This window comes from Mobula birostris, chromosome 3 (assembly GCF_030028105.1).
Source record: "Mobula birostris isolate sMobBir1 chromosome 3, sMobBir1.hap1, whole genome shotgun sequence".
NCBI lineage: Eukaryota > Metazoa > Chordata > Chondrichthyes > Myliobatiformes > Myliobatidae > Mobula > Mobula birostris.
Genome location: NC_092372.1, coordinates 19,485,400 through 19,502,956, shown reverse-complemented (window position 1 = coordinate 19,502,956; position 17,557 = coordinate 19,485,400). Strand labels below are relative to the sequence as shown.

The 17,557-nt window shown below is 41.6% G+C and overlaps 2 protein-coding genes across 4 annotated transcripts in view; one reads left to right on the top strand and one right to left on the bottom strand.

Moving 5' to 3' along the window:
• LOC140194919 (kinesin-like protein KIF24) overlaps positions 1–9,918 on the bottom strand; it is a 78,134-nt gene extending 68,216 nt beyond the window's left edge. Inside the window, exons 1-3 of one of the 3 annotated variants that reach the window (XM_072252309.1) lie at positions 9,813–9,918; positions 9,548–9,718; positions 7,746–8,365 (exon numbers count right to left, since the gene is read on the bottom strand). In XM_072252309.1, the coding sequence (XP_072108410.1) occupies positions 7,746–8,344 (599 nt within the window). In that variant the 5' untranslated portion in view covers positions 8,345–8,365; positions 9,548–9,718; positions 9,813–9,918. Of the gene's footprint in view, positions 1–7,745; positions 8,366–9,334; positions 9,472–9,547; positions 9,719–9,812 lie in introns of those variants that run through there. The other 2 variants (XM_072252310.1, XM_072252308.1) reach the window with 2 other exon arrangements.
• Positions 9,919–10,007: 89 nt separating this feature from the next.
• Positions 10,008–16,654, top strand: nudt2 (nudix (nucleoside diphosphate linked moiety X)-type motif 2). Its single transcript, XM_072252312.1, has 2 exons — positions 10,008–10,181; positions 16,310–16,654. The coding sequence occupies exons 1-2, from the start codon at positions 10,013–10,015 to the stop codon at positions 16,633–16,635; spliced, it is 495 nt and encodes a 164-aa protein (XP_072108413.1). The 5' UTR covers positions 10,008–10,012; the 3' UTR covers positions 16,636–16,654.
• Positions 16,655–17,557: the final 903 nt, after the last annotated feature.

Genomic DNA, 17,557 nt, shown 5'->3' with positions numbered 1-17,557 from the left:
TGATATCTTGTAAAAAGTATTTCTAAAAAACTGGTTTCCAACAACTGACAGCTAGGCATTGCAAGGTGCAGATGCTATAGGTACTGGAACGTGGGGGTGTTTGGGTTGCATTTCTGATTAAGAAGAACATCACTGCGGTGGTCAGAAATGAAATTATTGAGGAATCACCCAGTCTTTATGGATGGTACTGAAAAATAAGATGAGAATGACCACCTTGTTGGGATTGTACTGTAGGCTCCCTAGCAGCGAATGGAAATTAAAAGAGCAAAATATGCAGGCAGACTGTAGAAAGTTACAATAATTAGGGTTGTCAGAGCAGCAAATTTAAATTTCCTAATATAGACTGGGACCGCCAACAGTGCTGTTGTCTTGGATGGGGTGGAATTTGTTTAGTGTGTTCAGGAAAGTTTCCTCAGGCAACATATAGAAGGTCCTAGAATGAAGAGGGAAAAGCTTGACATACTCTTCAGAATTATGGCAGGGCAAATGATTGAAGCGTCAGTGGAGGACTACTTTGGGACCCATGATCATAGCTCTATTAGTTTTAAGTTAGTTATGGAAATAGGCAAGTTAAAATTCTAAATTGGGCATAACACGTTTTGTTAGTATTAGACAGGAACTTGGGAAAGTTGAATGCAGTAAGTTGTCTGCAGATAAAGAGGCATCCAGTAAATGGGTGGTTTTAAGAATGAAATAACTAGAGTTCAGGGTCTGCATGTTTCCCTTTGGAGAGAAGGGCAAAGCTGGCAGGAATAGAAAACACTGGATGAAGAGAGATATTGAGGTTCTCATTGGTAAAACAGAGGTATGGCTCAGGTACAAGCAGTTGGGGTCATGAACCCAAAGAGTTGTGGATCTGTGGAATGCTCTGCCTCAGAAGGCAGTGGAGGCCAATTCTCTGGATGCTTTCAAGACAGAGTTAGATAGAGCCCTTAAAGATAGTGGAGTCAAGGAATATGGCGAGAAGGCAGGAACGGGGTACTGATTGGGGATGATCAGCCATGATCACAGTGAATGGTGGTGCTGGCTTGAAGGGCCGAATGGCCTACTCCTGCACCTATTGTCTATTGAATCCCTGGAAGAATAGAGGGGATGCAGGAATAGAGTTAATAAGGAAGTCAGAAGGGCAAAAGGTGTGTGTGGGGGGGGGTAGGTGTGTGTGTGGGGGGTAGGGGTGTGTGTGTGTGTGTGTGTTGGGGGAGGTAGGTATGAGATAGCTTTGGCAAAGGAGATTGTCTTTTTAAGAGGAAGGAGTAGCTAGGCAAAGCACAGGGCCTCTCAAAGACCAAGGTGGACAGATATGTGTGGACATGCAAGAAATTTGGGAGTCTGCCAATGGATATTTCTCTTTTTTTTCAACTGCAGAGAAAGACATTAAGTCTTTAGAATCTGAGACAGTTGACAGGGATGTCTTGAGGATAGTCCACATTAGAGAAATATGATACATCTGAAAACTGTATGGAGATATAAACATCCAGGCCCTGATCAGGTACATCCAGGAACAATGTGGGAAGCTAGAGAAGAAATCGCAAGACCCCTGGATGAAATATATGCATCATCATTAGTCACATATGCAGTGCCAGTGGTTAATTGTGCCCTTACTTTAGAATGACTGCAAAGAAAAATCTGGGAACTTTGGACCAGTAAGCTTAACCATCTCATTCTCCCCATACAATCAGGCAGGAGGCACTGTAGTGTTAGGACAAGAACTGTTAGGTTGGGAAACAGCTTCCTCCCCCCCACAGCTGTGAGACTACTGAACTCCCTGCCACAACCCAGGTCTCATCACATATGAAGTGCCAGTAGTATTATACTGTTTACTTTTTAACTTGTGTTGAAGATGCAACTTGTGTTAATTGTCAACCTACTGGAATATATTTCATTCTTTGTGATTTATTTGCAGTAATATTACTTTATGCATTAAGTGTGAGTTATATGTACTGTGTTGTGCATCTTGATCTGGAGGGATATTATTTCATTCGGCTCTACACACTTATATACAGTTGAATGACAATAAACTTGAGCTAACATCTGTGGTAGGCAAGTCACTGGACAAGATTCTCAGGAATAAGATATACATACATTTGGAAAGACAGGGTTGATTAGAGATAGTAATCATGGCTTTGTGCATGGGAAATCATATCTCATGAATTTGATTGAGATATTTTTGAAGTAATATCAAGAAAGTGGGTGTTGTCCGTATGGACTTTAATAAGGCCTTCGATAAGGCCGTTGATAATATCATGCACGGTAGGCTGCCATGGAATGATGTATCACATGGGATGCAAGGAGAGCTAGCTAATTAGAAACATTAGCTAATTGCTTTGAAGAAGTTACCTTGAGGAAGCAGAGGGTGATGGTGGAAATTTGTTTTTTTGAACTGGACACTTATCACCAGTGGTGTTTCCCAGGAGGCACTGCTAGGCCCCATTGTTATTTTTCATTTACATCAACAATATGGAAAAGAATTCGGACTCGCGTTCAAGGACTCTACAACTTATGTGCTTGATATTTATTTATTATTAATTTTTTGTTCTGTTTTGTATTTGCACATTTTATTGAATTTTGCACATTAGTTTTGTTCAGTTTTTCATTGATTCTATTGTGTTTGTACTTACAGTGAATATCCCAAGAAAATGAATCCCAGGATGACAGCTATGTACTTTGATAACAATTTTTTCTAAGATTATGAGAACACTCAGTCCTCTTTTATTGTCATTTAGAAATGCATACATGCATTAAGAAATGATACAATGTTCCTCCAGAGTGATATCACAGAAAACAGGACAAACCAAAGACTAACACTGACAGAACCACATAATTATAACATATAGTTACAGCAGTGCAAAGCAATACCATAATTTGATAAAGAACAGACCATGGACACGGTAAAAAAAGTCTCAAAGTCCTGATCGACTCCTGAGTCCCCAATAGCAGGCGGCAAAAGGGAGAAACTCCCTGCCATAAACCTCCAAGGCACCGACAACTGCCGATGCATTGGAAGCACCCAACCACAGCCGACACTGAGTCCCTCCGTCCAAAAACTTTGAGCCTCCAACCAGCCCCTCCAATACAGCCTCCCGAGCGCCATCCTCTGCCAAGCGCCTTCGACCTAGCCCCGGCCGCCGTAACAAGCAAAGCCGAGGATTCAGGGCCTTCTGCTCCGGAGATTCCAGTTACCACACAGAAACAGAGGCAGCGAAGTGGGCATTTCAGAAGTTTCTCCAGATGTTCCTCCACACTCTCACGTCTGTCTCCATCAAATCAGAATTGTGCACGGTCCTCTACTTGACAGATTACAGATATCATTCACCGGAGAGACCGCGCGCACTGCGTCGCGCCATCTTCTCCTCCTCCTCCTCTGAACTTTGAAGCCATAGTTAGTAAGTTTGCAAATGATACTAAAATAGGTTGTTGAAGATGGTTATCAATAACTACAGCAGATCTTGATCATCTGGGTAAGTAGGCCAAGAAATGACAAATTAGGTTAAATTTTAATGTGCAAGATGTTACATTTTGGGAGACAGATCAGGGTAGAGTTTTCACGGTGAACAGTAGGATCCTGGAGAGTATCGTAGAACACAAGTACTTGGTTCTCAGGTAGATAGCGTGGTGAAGAAAGCTTTTGGCATGCTAGCATTTACTCAGAGCACTGACTATTCAAGCAAGTTGGCATGTTATGTTGCTGTTTTACAAAAAGCTGGTGAGGCCACATTCGGAATATTGTCCAAATTGAGAACCTGGGATCCTCAGTTAGTCCTGACGAAGGGTCTTGGCCTGAAACGTCGACTGCACCTCTTCCTACAGATGCTGCCTGGTCTGCTGCGTTCACCAGCAACTTTGATGTGTGTTGTTCGGAATATTGTGCTCAGTTTTGGTTACTCTGCTATAGGAAAGATGCCATTAAACTAGAAAGAGTGTAGATTTAAGGATGCTGCCAGGACGTGAGAAACTGAGTTACAGAGAGGTTCAGCAGGCTAGGACTTTATTCATTGGAGTGTAGGAATATGACAGATGATCTTATAGAGATGTACAAAAATCATGAGAGTTGTAGATAGGGCACATACACACAGTCCTTTTCCCAGGAATCGGAGGGCATAGGTTTAAGTTGAGAGTGGAAAGATTTAATAGGAACGTGAGGGGCAACATTCTCCCCCCACCCCCACAGAAGATGGTTCCAATATGGAATGAGCTGCCAGAAGTGGTTGAGGCAGGTACATCGACAACATTTAAAAGGCACTTGGACAGGTATGTGAATAGGAAAGGTATAAAAACGATGTGGTCTAAATGAAGGACGAACTTAAATGGGCATATTGTTTGATATGGAACAGTTGGACCAAAGGGCAGAAATCCATGCTGTGAGTTGTTGCCTCTTAGTCACACTTCTGCAATGGTGACTGGATCACCAGGTCACTGTGCCACTAAATTTGACCTTTTAATATTTTTCCACATTTAGTCCTATTTTCTGTTTGACACTGTTTCAACCGCCTAGCTATTCTGCATAACGTTTCTAAGTTCATCTTCCAGCTGTTTATTTTCTTTCAAACTTTCTATGTTGAAAGCCCCTCCTTGGGCTCACTAATAAATCCCACCATAAGGATATTGGTTCCAGTGCTGTTGGCACATAACACACCTAACTTGTATGGGTCCTATGAGCTTGAGAAGCAGTGCCACCATTTCAGAAATCTAAAAACCACCAAACCACATCATTTGATGCATTAATTTATTTATGTGCTTCTTCTGCACTTGAGAGCATGTAGCACTTGGATTACAGTAATCACAAGTCAGAATTACTGTCTTTGAGTTAATCTTTCTCCCCTGCAAAAACCTGTTTACAAAACTTCATCCCTCCTTCCATCCATGTCATTTGTACCAACATGCCTGGATGAGAGCAGCTTCAACAACAGTCAAGAAGCTAGACGCTATACAGGGCATAGCAGCCATTCATTCACTCCACGACGCACAGTTGCAGCAGCTTGTACCATCACCAAGACTCCTTTGGCATCAACATCCAAACCCAACACTTCCACCAACTGGAACAAGAAGGGCTAAAAAAGCATGGAAACACCATCACCTGGAAATTGCTCTCCCAGCCCCACAACATCCTGACATGAAAATACAATGGATTCTCATTAACTGGGTCACATCGGGACCAGTACCATTTGGCCCAATTAAGTAGCTGCCCCAATTAGATGAAGTGTCAAGGAAATAGTTAAAAATGTATTAAAAAAAAGGACAAACCACCAGTTAATCGAGTAACAAATTATGTATTTAAATTAAATCCAGAATAAATTAAACACATTTTTACTGCTACAGTACCATAAAAATGTGTATTAGTTCCTAATAGTTACGACAGATGAGTTCATCCAGTGTATGCTGCCACGTTCTTTTGATTGACTATAAATGAACAAAATCATTGCAGTAGCCTGGTGCAGATAATGGACTGCCTTCATTGCCTTCCTGCATGAAGTAGCATTCACTGCTTTTTAATTCGGTGTCTGCCAGTCCAAATGAATAACATTACACAAGCACATGCAACTGACACTATTTAAAAACTGTTCACTTTCAGCACAGTGTAGTCTCTAAGCCACATAAGTGCACATAACTGACTGTTCAGCAACAGTCTCCTGTCCCAATTAAGTGGCATAGTGTCCCAAATAAAAGAAGGAAATCCCAGCTATTTTCTCGATTAGTTTTTGCTTCTTAAGAGTTGTCCCAAATAAGCAGCTGCCATGATTGGCCATTGGCTCAATTATGCAGAATTCACTGTACATGGCCGTTCCTTCACTGTTACTGGGCTACTGTTACTCCCTCCTTAACAGCATTATGGGTATACCAAAGGACTGCAGTGGTTCAAAAAGGCAACTCACCAACACCTTCAAGAGTAACCAGAGACAGGTAATTAAATACACACTTAGCCTGTGAAGTCACATCCTTTGAATAAATATTTTTTTAAAAACAGACCACAGCTTCTAGTTCTTTGGTAGACTCCTCAGCTCACTCAGTCATCCTTGCTCCTGACACAGGAGTGGCAATGTCACATCTATGATTTGTCACTATCTGTCTGAGTCACATCGCAGTCGCAGTAATGCCCATCTCCCAACTACTGAATCCCTTAAAACTAATGCACTCTCATTGTTCTTCTCGTCCTAAGCAGCCAACTCACTCAGTGCCACATTCACAGCTCTGGCCTTCACTCTCAATGGTACATAAAAAAAAAGGGGAATTAATCTGCTTACTGAACAAAATCAACAGAGTTGATTCTTGTCTACACACTCTTGAGCTGCACTGTGACTTCCTCCTTAAAGGAGCTATCCACGAGGTTCTCAGGCTCACAGATATGCTAGAGCTACTCATGCACCAAACCCCGACATCCAGCTGGAGACATTAACTGCACATATAGCTGTCGAGGTCACTGGAAGTGTCCATAACCTCCCAAATGGCACAGAATAAGTGATCTATTCAGCTGTGCTGCTTTGCCTCACCTCCACACACAATATCAAAAACTTAATAGAAAATACACTCCAATCAGCAACGTGCCCTAACATCATTTTTGAACCATGGCATCACACTTTCAAGAGAATTGTATTACTACATTGAACACCAAAAACCAGTATGCTCCAGAAGGCCACAAATTTAAGACTTCCTTAGGAGTCTGCGGAGATCTGACATGACATCTAAAACTTTGACAAACTTCTATAGATGTGTAGCGGAGAGTGTATGACTGGCTGCATCAGAACCTGGTATGGAAACACCAATGCCCTCGAATGGAAAGTCCTACAAAAAAAAATAGTGGATTTGGTCCAGAACATCACAGCTAAAGCACTCCCAACCATTGAGCACATCGAATGAAGCACTGTTGTAGAAAAGCAGCATCCATCGTCACGGATCCTCACCACCCAGGCCATGCTCTTTTCTCGCTGCTGCCATCAGGAAGAAGGTACAACACCCTCAGGACTCACACCACCAGGTCAAGAACCGTTACTACTTCACAACCATCACGCTCTTGAACAAAAAGGGATAACTACACTCACTTGCCCATCCATTGCGATATTCCCACAACCAATGATCTCACTTTAAGGACTTTTTATCTTGTTGTCTCATGTTCTTGTTACTTCATGTTTTAATTATTCATTGCAATTTATTCATATTTGCATTTGCACAGTTGTCTTCTGCTTGATCTTTCACTGAACCTAAAGCTATTCCATAAATTTGCTGATTATGCCCGCAGGAAAATGAATCTCAGGGCAATATTTGGTGACAGGTATGTACTTTGATAATAACAATTACTTTAAACCTTGATACTCAAGAACCATGAGCCAAATCTCTGATAGTAATAGGCTTACAAAAACAGATGTCCTTCTTCCCCCACACCATAAACCTGCTTGTTTGCCACTCCAGTTGAAAACAACAAAGATAATGTTGAAGTAAATTCAGAAGATTTAACAAAATAACTTAAAATAAACTCTTCATCCTACTCAAAATACACAGAGGACTATGCATTCAGAACTTGAGCTCAACCTATTTTCTAACTTACTTCACAGAATACCAACAGTCTGCAGACACCTGTCAGTTAGGTTCAATGAAAAATGTTTAGTATGTTGATTCATTATATTTTATGACATAATTTTCCACACTATTACATATTTGTCTGTATTTTGATTTCACTATAAAATTATTTTGTAGTTCTTAAAAATCTAAAATAACAAGTGCATAATCTAAAGTTCAAATATTAATTAAAATACCTTATGGCAGCATGTGGCAGTCCATAATTATATCCAGAAACGTGTAAAATCATTCGTGTGCTTTGTATCTCATCAGTGCTACAATCCCTTGTGTGGTTTGGCAAAAGTATTGTTGGATGTCCAGTTTCTCTCCCAGGAAGTGACTGTGTATCCTTGAGACAAAATCTGGTAGATAATTGGTCAACTGGTGAAAGAGATTTCAACAACCCAGAAGGTGTATCTATTTGCTGATTTACACAGGAGGATAACTTTGGATAACCACTGGAGATTGGGACACCATTGACACTCGACAAGGAATCAAAGTCCAAATGTCGTCGTGGACCAGGCTTAACTTTCTCCACATTTAAGTTATCTGAGTTTGCTTGAGTATGTTCCATATTTGCAATATGATCACGCTCCTCTTCCTCTACAGCTTTAATGATTTGTATAAGCTGGAACAAACGCTTTTGATCATGCATATTGCAAATCCCCAGCGAAGAATAATCATTCATGGTCAGTTTAACCAGCTCCTGAGACTTCAAAAAACCCATTGCAGTAAAATGTGTGTAATACTGCTCCAGTCTTGCTTCACACAGACAATCGTAGAGACACGAAGACATCCTAGCAAATTTATATGACCACTAGAAAAATAAAAACTTGTTAGATCAATCACTTGGCATAGCAACCAGAATATCCAGAACACAAAATTAAATCTAATTGTTGTCCTTTAGTGTCCTCATCAGCAATCAGTGTTAAGGATATAATAATCTTTCTTTCAGTGATTTGAACATTCCAATAAAAGGCTTGGCAATATTGAACTTTCTAATCCAATATGTCTAATTAACTGAGTTCTTTACCAAAGCCATGCAAATTTTGTCACTCATAACTGAGAGAAAGAACAAAGGTCAACAGTCCTTCAGCCCACCCAACTAGTCCATACCAACCAAGATTCCCATATAAGCTAGTCCTCAACTGTTTTAGTTTTAACTTTGACTGTTTCATCATTTCAATTTTTTATGTCTCGTATTCAAAAAATACTGTTTGTAATACTGTTTCCTATCCTTGCATTATCTGTTTACCTTATTTAAACTTGAGTTAAGCCCAAAACATCGTACAATGCGAAATCCTCCTTCTTTAAAGGCACTTTTATATTGTTCATCTTTGAATACGTCAAGTCATTACAGCCCTATAATTTTACCATTTTTATTTCCAATATTTGTTATAACAAACTCTAATAAAGCAACATTCCCGAAAACGTAGAGTATTTACAATTACCTTTATCCGATCTGAATGTTCTACTCTATTATACGGTAATTTAATCTCTTATTTTATGCTATCATCCTTCTTTATTTCCCAGCTGCACTCTTCAATAATTTATAACCAAAAGCACTTAACTCTGCTCCTGCATCTGTAGATGATTTTTAGATTCGTTTCTTAATTTACATTTTAACTTTTAAATAACAATCATGAAAGAAGATTCAACATCAACTTTACCCAATGCACATTTTAATTTGAAATTCTGGAACAAATGCGTTCGCCTTAATGAGTATTTTGCGATATAAACAATCAGGATTAAAGCATAACGCTAATATTTCTAACATTCTCCCTACCATTCAGTTCGGCCACTAGTTTTACAAAATCTCGTAGACATGAAATAAAACATACGATGATGCTGCGCTGAGCACCAACACACCGGCCTTGCGGCCCTCTCCCGGTACTGTCCTGCAGTCAGGCACCGCGCCGCCGAAACCCATGGCAACGCCGAAGGCCGTTTCAAAGCCACGCACCGAAAACCCGCGCTACCGGCCCGCGCCACCACTCACCAATCAGGTAGCGGGAAAGGTGGGCCCCGAACCCTCACTCTGACCAATCAGTGTGGAGGGATCGGCGCACGTCCGATCTCGACCAATCGGAAGAGTCAGAGGCGCCGACTGATCAGAATATTCCTAACTTCGCAGGCTTTGTTTCAGAAAGGCTGAAAACGTTTGGGAAACCTGATCAAATGAAGCACAAGAAATAACAGTAAGCTGGACGCATCATAGTCAAAACCCCTGTTAACTTTACACGTTAGTTGTTTGAGACGCGAACCTACACCAATCCTCAGCAGAGATGTTCTGCAGATGCAGGAAATCCAGAGTAATACACACAAAATGCTAGAGGACATAAAACGCTGGCAGATACCTGACCCGGTGAGTTCCTCCAGCATTTTGGGCGTGTTCGCCAATCATCTCCGCCCCTTCCAAACCGTGCCCTGACTCGGCGTTCATTGGTCGACGTGACTGCCAATCATGCAATGCTTCCTGTTTGTTTCGGATCTGCCATTAGAAATGACTCTCCGGGCTTGCGGATTGATCGTTTTCAGGAGATTGAGCGTGGGAAAAGCTTCCAACCCCAGGGTGATCGAGTTCCTACTTTTGCAGGCTTCTTACGGGCAGCATCACTGGACTCCTCCTAAAGGTGGGGCTGGGTTCCTCCTTAAACACAATGTGTTGGAATCTGGAACAAGAATCTGAACGCTGCGAGACCTTTGGCTGGTTAAGCATTATTTAGGGGGGGCCAAAGGGACTGATTCGGGTCGTGACCGTGTATCAGAGTGAGAGGAGAGACTGGAGTACCACGGAGGGGTAGGACCAGATGAGGGGTTGGGGGAAGATGATGAACAGGTCGAACTGGAGTGGGGAGGGGTAGCAATGATAAAGTGAACAAACGACGAAGAAACCAGGGTGGTAGGCGACTGTGTGAGGGAGAATAATTCAGGGGATGTGTGTGACCTGAAACTGGAAAATTTGGTGTGCATACCATTGGGTTGGTAGCCACTCAAGCAGAATTTCAGATGTTGCTAGCTTGTTCTTCCAATTTATATTTGGCCTCAACGCACGGAGGCCACATTGTGAGCAATGAATGCTAGTGCAGGTGAATCTCCTCACTTGGAAGGGCTGTTTAGTTCCCTGGATGGTGGTGAGGGGGGGAGGTGGAAAGGCTAGTACATGTATTACTCCTCTAATGGTTGCTGTGTTCAAATGTTGCTTTGTCCATGACCACTGTGTTTTTTTTTCCTGTTGTGGAAATCTAAGATTCTCCGTGTCTTCTTCCCCATTTTGAGTGGCTACAGTCTGAGGATTTGAAGAAGCTAGTGAGAATGGATAGGAATCTATTAGCTTTTATTGAAACAGATCTGAATATTCTTTAAACTTTTTTTTTGCTATGAGTAGAATGCTCATTTATAGAATTTGGCGTGTGGCAAAATGTTGTGACCAGTCCAGAGGAGCTGGTTGAGTGGTCAGACCCTCTATGGTGGCCTCAGATAATAACATTAGTTTTGCCTGTTCTGCTGATTCGGAGAGATTTTCAGAGATCATCTTCACGTTAATCATCCAGTGATTTGAGAAGCCTACGGTAGATTATCCTTGAGTCGAACATGTACGTAAGTGGTTGCTTGGTCCACTACTGCTTGGTAGACCATGAATTTGATTCCTGGTTTAACGTCTATCTCTTTGTTAATCCAGAATCAAAACCCTTTAGTTTTTAATAAATTATTACAAAGTACAGAATGAAATGGGAATCACAGAAATTAAAATACTATGGTTAAAGAAAATGTAATTATTATTGTAAAGGTCTTATCATTTTAAGAGTATTTAACCCTCAGTTGTAGAATTTGCTTATTAAGGCCATAGAGTTTAAACAACAAATGTGACTTTAAACACTGTTCATAAAATATGTCATTCAACAGGACTCAACAGTTTCATAAACCATAAGACACAGGAGCAGAATTAGGCCATCTGGCCCATCGCGTGTGCTCTGCCATTCAAATATGGCTGATCCTTTTTTTTAATCTCCTCCTCAACCTCAGTTCCCAGCCTTCTCCCCATAACCTTTGATGCCATGTCCAATCAAGAACCTATCAATCTCTGCCTTAAATACACCTAACAGCCTGGCCCTCACAGCTGCATGTGGCAACAAATTCCACAAATTCACCACCATTTGGCTAAAGAAATTTCACCACATCTCTGTTTTGAAAGGGAGCCCCTCTATCCTGAGGCTGTGCCCTCTCGTTCTAGGCTCTCCCACCATGGGGAACATCCTTTCCACAATTACTCTGTCTAGGCCTTTCAACATTCAAAAGGTTTCAATTAGAACCCCCCCCCCCCCCATCCTTCTGAATTCCAGTGAGTACAGACCCAGAGCCATCAAACATCCCTTTCATTCCTGGAATCATCCTTGTGAACCTCCTCTGGTCCCTCTCCAATTTCATCATATTTTTTCTAAGATGAGGGGCCAAAAACTGTTCACAGTACTCAAGGGTGAGGCCTCACCAGTGCCTTATAAAGCCTCAGCATCACATCTTTGCTCTTGTATTCTAGACCTCTTGATATGAATGCTAACATGGCATTTACTTCCTCACCACCGACTCAAACGGTTGTACCAGTAGAATAATTTGTAAATAGGTGATGTGCTCATCATTTCACTGATTAAGGTTCAACAGTGTAATCTGTTAAGGTGCAGAGAGTTACCACGGACATAAACTTGATTTTGGTGTTAAATTGGCCTTGCACATATCTCAGAAATGGTCTTTGTATTTTATTTATTGTAACAATGATAAATTCCAGACAATGACACTGATGAGCAACAGTATTCCTGTTCACTGAACTCCTTCCAGTGATGTTATGGGAGCCTGGAATGGACGCATGATACCACCAAACCCCAATACAGTTGTGTCAAGACTTCCCTAGCCTTTATACTCATCCACCTTTGTGATAAAGGACATTTATCTACCTAATTATTTGCTGTACTTGCCTGCTAACCTGTGTTTTAGGCATGGGGACATTCAGAATCCATGTATTGCAGCATTCCAGTTAATCACTGAAGTAGTGTAGTAGTTAGTGCAATGCTATTACAGCTTGGGGCGTCGGAGTTCAGAGTTCAATTCTAGCGCCTTTCGTAAGGAGTCTCTGTAGGTCCTCCTCGTGGAACGTCTGGGTTTCCCCCGGGTGCTCCAGTCTCCTACCATAGTCCAAAGACGTGCCGGGTAGAATAATTGGTCATTGTAAATTATCCCGCAAATTAGGGTGGGTTAAACCGGGGTTGTTGAGAGTTGCTGCGGTTGTGTAACTACCCCCGACAACCCTAACTCAATCATGGGTTAGGTGACCCGTGATTAGGTTGGGGTTAAATCGAGCTTAGTCTGCGCTGTATCACTAAATAACAATAAATAAATACAGGAGTAGCACACACAGAATGCTGGAGGAACTCAGCAGGTCAGGCAGTGTCTAGGGAAATGTATATACAGTTGATGTTTTGGGCCAAGACCCTTTACCTGGGTCTTTTTTTTTTCTGTTCTTTCTACGGAAGTTGATAAGTTCACGTTTCTCCACACTGTACTCCATCTACCAAATTTTCACTTGCTTCCTGTCTTCCTCACAACTTGCTTTCCCACCAATCTTCATACTGTCATCAAAAAGAGCAACAACACAATCAGTCCTTTTATCTATCATTAACATGGTTTGTACATTGTTGAAGTCCCAGCATAAGTCCTTATGACACCTCACCATTTATATCTTGGCAATCTGAAAATTATCCATTTATTAATGGCTTTTGGAGGTAGAGCAGAAGAGGGTCACCAGGCTGATTGTGGAGAAGAAAGGGTTAACCTATGAGAGACTGAGTTGTCTGGGACTTTATTTGTTCTCAGAAGAATGAGAGGGAATCTTATGGAAACGTATAGCATTTTGAAAGGCAAGCAGAAGTAGGAAAGTTGCTTCTCCCGGTGAGACTAGGATAAGGGTGCCTCGACAGTGTGGTGGTTACAGCTGGGGGCCTTCCAGCGTCGGAGTTCATTCCCCGTGCCATCCCAGTTTAGACATTCTTCCCATGAAAGCACGCGTTTCCTCCGGGTGCTCTGGTTTCCTCCCACAGTCCAAAGACATACTGGGTAGTAGATTAATTGGTCACTGTAAATTGTCCAGTGACTAGGCTGGTGTTAAATAGGTGGGTTGCCAGGCAGTGTGGCTTGTTGGGCCAGTACGGCCTGTTCCACACGGTATCTCTAAATAAATAAACGAGGGAACATAGCCTCAAGATACAGGGGAATAGATTTACAATGGAAGTGAGGAGAAACTACTTTCCCCAGAGAGTACTGAATGTGGGAATTCTCTTCCTCGGGAAACAATTGATGATACTTCATTAAGTATATTTAAGCCACTGTTGGATAAAATTTTGCACAGCAGGGAAATGAAGGGTTATGAGTAAAAGGGAGGTGGGTGGATCTGAGTCCATGGGCAAATCGGCCATTATCTGGTGAAGCAGACTCAATGGACCAGATGGCCTTCTGCTCCTGTTTCTTACACCATCAGAGATAAGAGCAGAATTGGGCCATTCAGCACATCGAGTCTGCTCTGCTCAACCCAACCCCATTCTCCTTCCTTCTGCCTGTAACCTTTGACGCCCTAACTAATCAAGAACCTATCAATCTTTGCTGTAAATATACCCAATGACTTGGCCTCCACAGCTATCTATGGCAATGAATTCCACAGATTTGCCACCCTCTGGCTAAAGAAATTCCTCCTTGTTCCTTGTTCTGAAGAGACTTCCTCTAGTTCTGGGGTTGTTTCCTCTGGTCCTAGACTCCCATTCCATGGGACACATCCTCTCCACATCCACTCTATCTGGGCATTTCAATATTTGATCTGTTTTAATGAGATCCCCTCTCACTCTTCTAAACTCGTGCAAGTTCAGGCCCAGAGCCATCAAACACTCTTATGTTTTTGTTACTAATTGAAGAGCCTCACTGTTCTGGTCCATGGACACCCATAATACACAGTAAATGGCACCAAACTCAAACAGAATAGATGATTGAAATCTGAGAGTAGGTACAGTACTGTGTAAAAGTCTTACGCACATATATAACTAGGGTGCCTGAGACTTTTGCATAGTACTGTATTATCAGTGTGGAATGGAGAGCGAGTTTGTAAATCAGGCGGGAGCAAACGTAGGGAATGGTGAGGATGGAGCACTGCAGGAGGGGTATGGGACAGGTGGCACAGTATGAGCGCCAGGAGCAGGGGAAGTCGCGGGTGCAGGTACACCCAACCCTGAGGCACCAGGCAAGGTCATTTGATTCTAAACAATTGGTTATTGGTCATTACAGATTGTCTCTCTGGTGCTTCCCACTCTCTCCCCTCTTCCTTCCCCTTTTCCCAGCCATGCTTCCCCTCTCCCAGCCCCCTTCCCACTCTCAGTCCACCATAGAGACCCATATCAGAATCAGGTTTATCGTCACTCACATATGTCATCAAATTTGGGGTTTTTCTTGCGGCAGGCAGTACAATCCAAAACACAGGATTACTATAGTACTGTGTAAAAGTCTTAATCACCCTAATCTAGGATGGCTAAGATTTTACACAGTTCTGTAATAATTTTGTGTTTTGCACTGTACTATAAGTGCGACATCACTTTTTGTTTGCAGCTCATGAAAAATCTCAGCTATTGTTTTCATCACTAGAAAGAGAAATTCACAGCTGTAAATGATGGACAAGAAAATTAGTGCTCACTCCTCTGTTCGCTCACATTGATGTTCTTTCATTCTTGGTTATTCAAGCAACCTTATGTTATTGTAAATAAGTCTTGAGCTGATAGGAAAGCATTATTACATTAAATTTGATACTGAACTTGAGTAACCTGGCTACAGTATAAACCTCAGGACTTAACAATGTCAAATAATCAGCTTGTACCAGAGTTAACTTTATCAGCCTATAACACTAACTTTGATTCTCTTGCCATTGATGCTACTCGACCTACTGAGAATTTTGAGAATTATCTCTTCTAATTTAAAATAAAGATGTTTTGAATAACAATTTAGTGAGCAGTGAAGAAAAGATCTCAAAAGCACTTTCCCCAAGCAGTAAGGCTGATCAACACCTCCACCCACTAACTCCACTACTAATTTATTTCCTGTCAGTCAGCATATGTACAGTCTGGCATCACTTTGTGCACATACAGTCAATCTGTGTATATAAGCTATCTTGTGTATTTATCTGGGTGGCGGGGTGGAGCTACGTCTCTACCAAAGGAGGTGTAAGGTGCTCCTTCCCTCTGCTAGCTTGTAGGTCGCCCCTGCACATGGTGCAGCACCTGCTTAGTCCCTCCTCCCACTCTGCCCCCCCCCCCCCGATCAGGGTCACATGAAGCCGTGGGAGCGGGTGGTAGGTGGTCAGATGAGCAGCTGGTGCAGATCACAAGCCCTGGTTATGCGACCACTGACACCAGGCAGGCAATCTCTGAAGAGTATTGATAATGGCTGGGGTCACCCATCTTGTAAAACACTGCCCAGAAGAAGGCAATGGCAAATCACTTCTGTAGAAAAACTTGCCAAAGTCATGGAAAGAACCTGATTGTCCACATCATATGACATGGCTCACAATGAATAAATAATATATTTATATTTATTGTACCTTTTATTGTTCTTCTGTTCTCTGTCTTTTGTGAGGGTTTTTTTGTGCTGCATCACATTTGGAGTAACAATTCTCAGTTACACTTATGTACTGGAAATGTCATTAAACAATCTTGAAACTAATATACCTTTATCTTAGGGCATGTCGATCGGGGTGAAGACGACCTTCAAACGGCACTTCGTGAAACTGAAGAAGAAGCAGGACTAAAGAGCAAAGATTTCACTGTGCTGGAAGGGTACAAAAAAGAATTGAAATACAATGTGAAGAATGTACCTAAAACTGTTATCTATTGGTTGGCAGAAGTAAAGGACAATAATGTGGAAATAAAACTTTCGGGTGAACACCAGGCATTCCGCTGGTTAAATGTAGATGAGGCTTGTAAGCTTGCTAAGTATCAGGAAATGCAGGAAGCTCTGAGAGAAGCTCACCAGTTCATCTGTACGGAGACCATTAAACCTAAATAAATGGGCTTGAGTTATGTTATTGCTTGTTTGCTTGCATTTCTTTCTAATTTGTTCTTGAAACCTCAAAGCACCAATGCAGTATCACAGGCTATGTTCCCTCTAAGCTGTGCGCGTGCGCGTGCACACGCGTTTTTCGACCAGCGCACAAAGGAAATTAATGTGCGCACAAAAGTTTAGTTACCTAAAATAATGTAGTAATTAATAATTATACTTATAATCTTTTAGCTAAATATGTATATATTTAGTATATACATTTAGTATTTATTTAGTTAAATATGTATGTTATTTTGTTATTCTGTGCAGTTTTATGTCAAATATTTTGTAAACCTACATAAACTGTGCCATGTGTGCATTCAGTGCGCACATATTTTTGTCGCAGGAAAAAAAATTGCTCAACATAAGACTTTTGCGCACACTGACTACTAAAAATTAGAGGGAACATAGATCACAGGTATCTCTAAACCTTCACGAGATTGTTAAATTCATTGTTCAGATATTGGCATACAAGTAAGATGGCAACATGAACCAACCTTGCTAAATTTTCACGTTTTTTCAATGTGACTTATTTCTAACTACACTGGACAAGAAGTTTTTTCAAAACTGTTGCTTCCTCAGATTTTTAAAATTTTTTATTTATAATAGACTGCGTGAAGCTGAATCAGAAATATAATTTCAGACTCACAAACACGAGAAAATCTGCAAGTGTTGGAAATCCAAGCAACACACACCAAATGCTGGAGGAACTCAGCAGGCCAGGCAGCATCTATGGAAAAGAGTACAGTCGACATTTTGGACTGAGACCCTTCATCGGGACCCCTGATAAAGCGTCTCGGCCTGAAACGCCAACGTTTCCATAGATGCTGCCTGGCCTGCTGAGTTCCTCCAGTAGTTTGTGTGTGTTGCTATAATTTCAGGCTATGTG